The 7,828-nt window shown below is 39.8% G+C and overlaps 1 protein-coding gene across 21 annotated transcripts in view; it reads left to right on the top strand.

Annotated features, from left to right (window-relative positions):
• tcf7l2 (transcription factor 7 like 2) overlaps positions 1 to 7,828 on the top strand; it is a 105,973-nt gene that overhangs the window by 73,752 nt on the left and 24,393 nt on the right. Inside the window, exon 1 of one of the 21 annotated variants that reach the window (XM_016674438.1) lies at positions 2,215 to 2,346. The exons of the other annotated variants lie outside the window; for them this stretch is intronic. Coding sequence (XP_016529924.1) covers positions 2,230 to 2,346 — 117 coding nt within the window. The 5' untranslated portion in view covers positions 2,215 to 2,229. Of the gene's footprint in view, positions 1 to 2,214; positions 2,347 to 7,828 lie in introns of those variants that run through there. 21 annotated transcript variants of the gene reach the window in all.

Here is a 7,828-nt window from a genome sequence, read left to right as displayed (position 1 = left end):
CTTTAAACACATTGAGAAATAATATTTTTTAAAATTGTAATTTTTTGTCAATTTTTATAGTAATTTACAAAATACAAAAGCATGGACTTTGATGTTGAATTAGTGTTTTTTTTTCTTATTTGTGAAAACATGGATTTATTTCATAGTTGAATCCATTTCGCAGCTTTTTCAAAACTTTCTTTTTAATGTTGCTCAACTCATTTACATTCCTAAAACCGCTTTTAGGAACGCAATGCGTTTTTTTTTCCCTTCTTCTTCCCCGCTTTCTTTCTCTCTCTCTTTTTTTTTTTTTTTTTTTAAATGTCCACGTTTCTCTCGCGCCGCGGCGTCGACGCCATTGTGGCCGAGTGATTGTGAGCTGTCCATCACTCGCCGGCGAGGTGGCAGTTTACTTTGGAGCGCACACGTGGGACAAAAGGAGATGGCAGGAGCATGGCGGGGCGGCTGAATGGAGGGAGGGCAGGCAATTAGCCGCCGCCTTGTCGGAGCTCTTTTACTTGTCAAGCCGAAGCCCCGGCGCTATTGTCCGAGTTGTGTAAAGAACATTCTCGGGGGCTTTTGTTTTGGCTCCTGAGGGCCTCAGGACTGCTAGCTGCAGGCCAAGAGAAGCGCAGGGTCCTAACAGGGATGGAGAGGCTGCAGAAAAAGAGGAAAAAACCGGAAGAAAGTGGGATTCAATTAGAGGAAAAAAGTTTTTAGTTGTTTTAAGGTGCCAACTTTAAGCTGAGAATGCTGTAGAAATGTAAACGTAGCCACAGTTAAACAGTTTATTGTATAGATTCTTTTAGTATAACTTTTAATCAACACAATCCTTTCAATTATTTTAAAAAATATATGAAAAGTTACTTGTGCTCAGGGGGGAGAAATTACTTATTCAATAAATATTTAATTTGTTACGGTCATTATTTAGATTTAAGCTCTTAGAGGTTATTAAAGAGTGACAAGTGGAGATAACTGAATAATGTAAAAATTGCTATGAATTTTGCAATTATTAATATTATTTTGTCATTTTTAGTTAAAATAAATAATTGTAATCAGGAAATTATTTTTATTTTTTTTTCTTTTTGGACATTATGCATAAATGTTCGTTATTCAAAATAAATATTTAAAGGGACGGCAATTTAATTTTTCTTTTTGTTGGCCATCTTTTTAAATAAAAAAAAGTAATTTTTATTTATTTGAAAACATTTTTATGTAAAAAAAAAAAAATCACCCTGACTTCTCCAAATACTTTTCTTATTATTTCCTTTACCTGTTGAAGTTACTGAATGTTTTGTAGCGGAGGAAGGAGAGGTGGACAACGAGGAGGGGCTGGAGGCCTTGTTCACAGGAACCTTGAATGGAGTTTAGCGAGGGGGGCGTCTGAATGTTAACAGAACAATTGGTCTCCACTCTAAGGTATTGTTTGTAAAACGGGGAGAGCGCAAAAGGAGAAAAACCTAAAACGAGTGCAATGAAAAGTGCCAGGTTGGTGTCAGAGTGAAGACTTGCTTCCCTCCTGAAAAGTGGGCATGAAGTCTGGGCTGTCAGCATCACACAGACGAAGTGACTGTTGGCCACACTTTGCTGAGCCTGCCCTCCCTTTGTGGATGTTGTTGTGTCTTGTTCCTTTTTTTTTCTCCTCTCTCTTTCCTCTCTCCTGCTCTTTCCTCTTTGTTTCGATCTCTTGCTTTTGCTCGCTTTTCCTCGTAGCCAAAGCTGTTTCAAGCTGCCAGTTCGTCTCTGGGCATCCTGGAGGCGCCGCAGAGCCCACACACTAACTCACGCAGACACAGTCCTGAGACACGCAGACACACACCCGTCACACAGCGGGGATTAGTGTTAATTTTTTTTTGCCGTTTCGTGAGTGAGTTTTTCCTGCTCGTGGAAACCTGGCGTTATAGAGCGATTCCTGTTCCTCTCTGTCGTCGTTTTTCTTTTTCTTTTATTTTTATTTTTTTGTCGCCGCCATCAAAACTTACCCCGACAAAGAAGAAGAAGGAGAAGAGACCGCCGGTTTCCGTGGTGGCTTTGAAACTTTGCGGAACCGAGGCCTGCGTGGTTGAGATGCGCACAGCCTGGTGTGCAAATCCAGGGCGTTCGCTGGTCAGCTGGCTGCGTCACCAAACACAGCCGGGACTCTAAACACACGTGTGCAAACAGACAAAAGAAGAAGAAGAATAAAGCATCCAAAAGAGGAAAAAAGGAGGAGGAAGGGGCAGTCAAAGGAGGGGTGGGACAGAGGGGGTCATGTACCCGCGGGATGGAGTCAGGCCGGAGGAGGCGGGAGCCAAGGCAGGAGCGCTGGGCCCCGGGCTCTCGCTCCTGCAGCAGGTGGGCTGCTGGCACCTCAATCTGAGCAGCTGGGTGAGTAACGCGCCTCTGCTCCCCGGCTTCCTCACCGTCTCTGCTGTTTCTCAAGGCTCTGAGCGGCATTTGGACAACTTTGTGCTGTTTGTGCGAGGGTCGGGGTCAAACAATCGTCTGTGCATATATGACTGTGCGCCCCGTTCGGCCCCCTCCTGTTTTTACTGGAAGCAGAAACATCCTTTGCTGCAGCAGCGTAACCTTACAGTTAGAGAAAAAAAAAATAAAGCCAAACCTTTAACTAAAATGCGTTTGTAGTGGGTGGGGAGAGAAAGTGTCTGTAAATAGGTCCCTCTTGAAAATGAGATCTGGATCTCAACGGGGTTTACCTGGTTAAATAGAGGACATTTAAAAAAAAATCATAAATAAATATGACAGGAGCCAGAAGCTCGGTTCAATTAACCGCTCTTCAAAATGGGAAAGGCAAGGAAACATACCATTCAAGTCAGACGGGAAACCAAACAACTCACTGCCTTTTCCTTTTCTACAATCAAATACATAATTTAAACATTTAAAACACCTGGAACTGAGACGAAGAAGGCAAAACAAAGACCAAGAAAGATTCAGTTCAGTTCAATTGAATCTACTTTATTATCTTTTGTTTAAATCCCTGGTAGTACATTTATTGATGCCATGATGGTTCATACAAATTAAATTGAACTAAAACATTTTTTGAGTAACTTTTATTTAAAGTTGGTCAGACTTTTGAGGACTTCCTGTTTCCCTGGGACGTAAACATGACACAGCAGAGGCCCGTTTCCTCTCCACCGTTCTTCAGAATGGGAAACACAAGAAAACATGGCATCGAAGTAAAACAGGAAATGAAAACAAATGAACTCCTCACCTAAAGCTGCGAACACCTACAGTCAGACTGGCCAACGATCATTTTAAAACTGTTTTAACCGTGATAAACAAATCACCAAGGTTCATCTTACCACCATGTAAACTGATGAGCATGTAAAGGAGGTAAAGAAAAAAATCTCCAAATCTCTCTGTGAGATTATTCAGCCGTTATACAAAATACATTTATTTTAAGGCTTCCTGCTTATCCTTGCCATTAAATTGTGTTATTACTGTAAAAACATAAGTAGAATAACAGCAATTACTTCTAAGGTCTATTAATGTTTCAAAAATCTACAAAAAGTTTTGAAAAGTTGCCGTTTCAAAACCACTAAATTGTTCCTATGGCTTAAGGTCTTTTTGTTTGGACTAGAATCTTCTCCAGCTGCATGGAGCAATGCCCTTCCCCTACTTGTTGCTGTGCACTGCTGCCCAACTGGCTGAAAGGAGGCTATCACACTTTTGCCTCATTTATAAGAATGTCAAATTTGGCATTTGGAAATATATCCATAACATCCACTAAATGTTCACATTTTTGCTGAAGCCAAAATCAAGATAACAATTAATTGTTATAATTGTAATAATATATGCATTTTATTTTGCAAAATAGCAAATTAATGTAGTGTTTCTGTTTCTAATAAAAGCAAATAGATCATTTTATTCTACATTTATTTTTACACTGAGTCTCTGTTTGCACACAGCGGGAATCTCAGACTGGCTCTTGCTTATTTCTTATTTAATTTTATAGGAACACCCAAATTCAAAAACAGTTTTGTCAAGATCAAACAAATATCGTAAAGAAGACATTCGGAATAAACAAAAAGGTGCATCGCCGAGACATGATCATCTCAAAGGGAAACCATATTTACTCGACAAAAAAAAAAAAATTATTTGATCCAGCTCATGCCTTAACCATAAAATGTAAAGTAAGATTTCAATTTCCTCGCAGATTAACATATCCCTTTGTTAATGTCGCCTCCCAATTCAGATTCCTAATTGCTTGGCTTTCAGATGAAATTCTGAGGGGCTGATTGCATTTCAAAAGGCAGAATTCAGTCTGGCTCTTAGCACCGTGATGCAACATCACCTCTTAGAGAAGCCCCCTTCAACTCAGGTATGGGGAGTTCAAGAGCCTGTTTACCCTGAAAGGGATGAGTGGGGGGGGGAGAGGAAGCTGCTTTAACACACATGCTTGTCTAAGAGGCGATTTGTCTTCACAGAATACAACAGTTCTGCCAAATAGCACTCCATATTTAAGCTATTTGATTTTATTTATCCCTGACATATCTGAGCATGTCCTTTCTGCGATTCTATTTGATGTCCCGACTATCAAAGATGGGAAGCGCAAATAAATGGTGACGAACGACTTGAAGTGCTGGCGGAAAGAGAGAGAGAGAGCGAGAGCAAGCAGGAGGAAAGGGGAGCAAAGGCTCTGGCCCACATAATATTTTTGTTCGGCGCTCTGATCAAGCAGTCGGCGTGTCACTGCAGCAAAGTGAATAGATTAACTTTTAAATATAACTCTGGTCTCCAGAGCTCCTTGGCCCTCTGAGATGCATCTTCCCTGCGAAAGAACTGATCGACTTCTTCGTATTTTTTCGGTCTTTTTAAACGTCCCGACGTAATAACAGTTACAGGTTCTGAATGTTGTGGAATAAAGACAGTCGGGTTTCGGTTCGGACATGCGAGAAGTTGCCCAAGGGCTTTCATGTTCAGTTTTACTTTAACCCGGATTTCTGGGAGTTTGGAAAGTTTGGAAAATGTCTTATGTGTTTTCCAGGTCTCAATAAGTAATAGACAGTAGTAGTAAGAAAATATCCTGTTATTCTAAACCTTCCTTCCTTGACTTTCCCTGATGGATGCAGATTTCTGGTTTTCTTTGAGACTCAAAAGATGGACAAACATGCTTCAAGCTGTTTGATAAAGGTAGTAGATTTGATTCCAACAGCAAATCGATGAATTACATCATATCCAGTTTCATCCAAAGCATATGTTTCTAATCTTTATTGGATTTTTACAAATGAAACAAAGTACATATTTGTCAATGTGAGCCAAAAATGATGCTAGTTGTTACTTTTGATTCATTCAATAAACAGCAATTTGACCTGCAGTTAAGATACTGACCATGGATTTATTGGTGCATCTCAATTTTATAATAAAAACTTGCCCTAAAAGTGAAGAGAACTCTGGGAATGTGCATTTGGAAAGTGATCAGTTTGTAGGAACACTGTTTACTACGTTGGCTTGTATCTGAGCCAAATCCTGAAGTACTTGTCTGTTTGTGCTTGTTGTCGTGATTTTGGGGGTGCGGGGTGTGTATTTGGAGATGAAGATCTGTTTCCGTGGAGGGGGCTTTCTAAGCCTCCCAGAGGATAACAGCGATAACAGAAACTGACGATGAGTGAAAGCAGATGATTGCTGAGACTTCCTTTTACTTTTACTTTTGCTTGAATCAACTTCAAGCTTGAAGAGATGCACTAAATTAAGCACTTTCCTCAGTATTGCTTTTGTTTGTGTGTGTATGATTTTTTTGGGTTTTTTTTACCGTGTTGTGTCACTTGGATCTGGGGAAAAGCACTGCAGACGTTTTTTTTTTTTTTTTTTTTTTTTTTTTGCTTGCTTTAGGAATTCAGAGGCTCTCTAATCCATCACATCGCTGTCATCCTCACATCTCTGTCCGCTCTTCCCTTCCTTTCCCCTGCTCTGGCCTCACTACAGCTCATTAGCGCCCCGCAAGCTGTTGTGACAACTCATCATATCATGACATAAAGCAGAAGGACAGGGGGCTCCAGACCCCCACAGGGGCTCACAAGGTCGCCACCTTCACATTTAGGTCTCAAATTGGCCCTGCGAGGTGCCACCAGGCGGAAATGCAAGGCCAACAGCTTTTTCCTGTCCAGCCTCCACCTCTTGTGCTCCCTCTCTTTGTCTTTCTCCGTCCTGCTGTCATTTTTTCTCCTCTATCTGCCTTGTTCTGCTCCCCCACTTTCACCCCCACAGAGGGAGAACTTGAAGCATTCGTCCACTTTCAAAAGGCTTTTCTCTGTTTCCTCTTTTCTCGTACAGGAATGGGGGACATGGTTTGTTGATTCAGGCTGCTTTTCATGTGTGCAGATGCGTTTTGTTGTCATAAATTCAGTTAGTTGGAAAAAAAAAGGATAAGCATCGTACCTTTAAAATGTAGTTTTTGGGACTTTTGAATCTAGTATCCTTTTCCTGAGGCTTGAAAATCTGTGTTTGTTTGTCATAAGAAGAGAGATGCTGGGAAGATGCAAGTCAGCAGGGGTGGCAGGAGCAGGAAGTGTTTTTATTTATTTCTTTTCTTTTCCTCCTGGCTTTTGTGGAGCAAAAAGAAGAGTCCAGTCTCCCACGTCGCCTGCTTTTGTGTCCTTCTGTGCGAGATGAGCTCGTATATTGTCCTGCTGTGGTCGTGCAGGACAGGTGCTGGAGTTGCTGCTTCCCACAGCGACCGCCGGCTGCTAGAGCAAAGTTTGTAGCAATAAATGCAGCCCATGATTTTAGCAATATTTCTGAGGAAAACCAAGAATCCCAATAAAAAAACAAAAAAAACAAATACAAACAAAAGTTAAAATCGTTCAGGTTATTTTTTGATCATATTGTGATTTTTATGATCATCGAAGTCTGAGTCAATGGTGAAGCAATACTGAAAATGCTCCCTGTTCATGTTTTCACAAATGGATAAAAGTCTCCAACTGTGTTTTAAAAACACTTTTATATGAGCAAAGTCGTTTGGATGTAAAGTCTGGTAGGCTATAATTGTTTAAGTTTCATACTTTCAAAAACTGAATGCAAACAATGCGCAGCCCCTGATGTAGGCATGTAGATTATCACAAAGATAACAGTAATAAAACATGTAGAAACAAAAACAAGAATAATACACTGTACAGTATGTACAAGATTGTAACATAAATACTGTGTTAGGGAGGAAAAGAGCAGAAAATGTGCCCTAGTCAAAGTGACATCATCAAATCAACATTGAACAATATTATTTATTTATGCCATTATGATTTTTTCTTTCAGACCCACTGAAAGAAAAAGAAAATCAGAATTCAGCTATTAAAGTCAGAATTATTACTCTTCTGAATTCTGAAAGAAAGTCAGAAATCTGATGAAAAGGTCCTTTAAGAAAGCCTAAAATTAAAGTAATCCTTTTGGAAATCCTCTTCCATATAAACCAGTTCAATTTTGATTAGTCTAAAAACATTCAATCATTAATGAATGATAAACAAATGCAGTCTACATTAACCAAAACAACATTAAATTGACCCTTTAGTTTAGTAAAAAGCTATGAAGCACAATGACGTTAGTGGCTAATGGTTAGCCACTAATTCTCACTAAAGTTTCACACTTTTTCATGGATTAAAATATTTCAGATTTTCATCTGAAGACAGTCCAAACTGTTAAAAAACTGCTAATGACCCTTATGGTTCAGGGTGAACAGTTAGCTATAAAGAAGATGCTAGCATTAGCATAGTTAGGGGTTTATAGTTAGCCAGTGGTTTTCTTACAATAGTTAATCGCTTTATGATTTTAAGATTTTAAAGAAGAAACATAATGCAGTCCAAGGTTTCTAAAAACTGAAGTGTAAGAGTTTATAATCAGTAGAAAGCTAGGGAGCAGA

This window comes from Poecilia formosa, unplaced genomic scaffold, assembly GCF_000485575.1.
Source record: "Poecilia formosa unplaced genomic scaffold, Poecilia_formosa-5.1.2 Scaffold95, whole genome shotgun sequence".
In the NCBI taxonomy this organism is placed as follows: Eukaryota; Metazoa; Chordata; class Actinopteri; order Cyprinodontiformes; family Poeciliidae; genus Poecilia; species Poecilia formosa.
The sequence above is the reverse complement of the archived record's forward strand: the minus strand, read 5'-3'. Positions and strand labels throughout refer to the sequence as shown.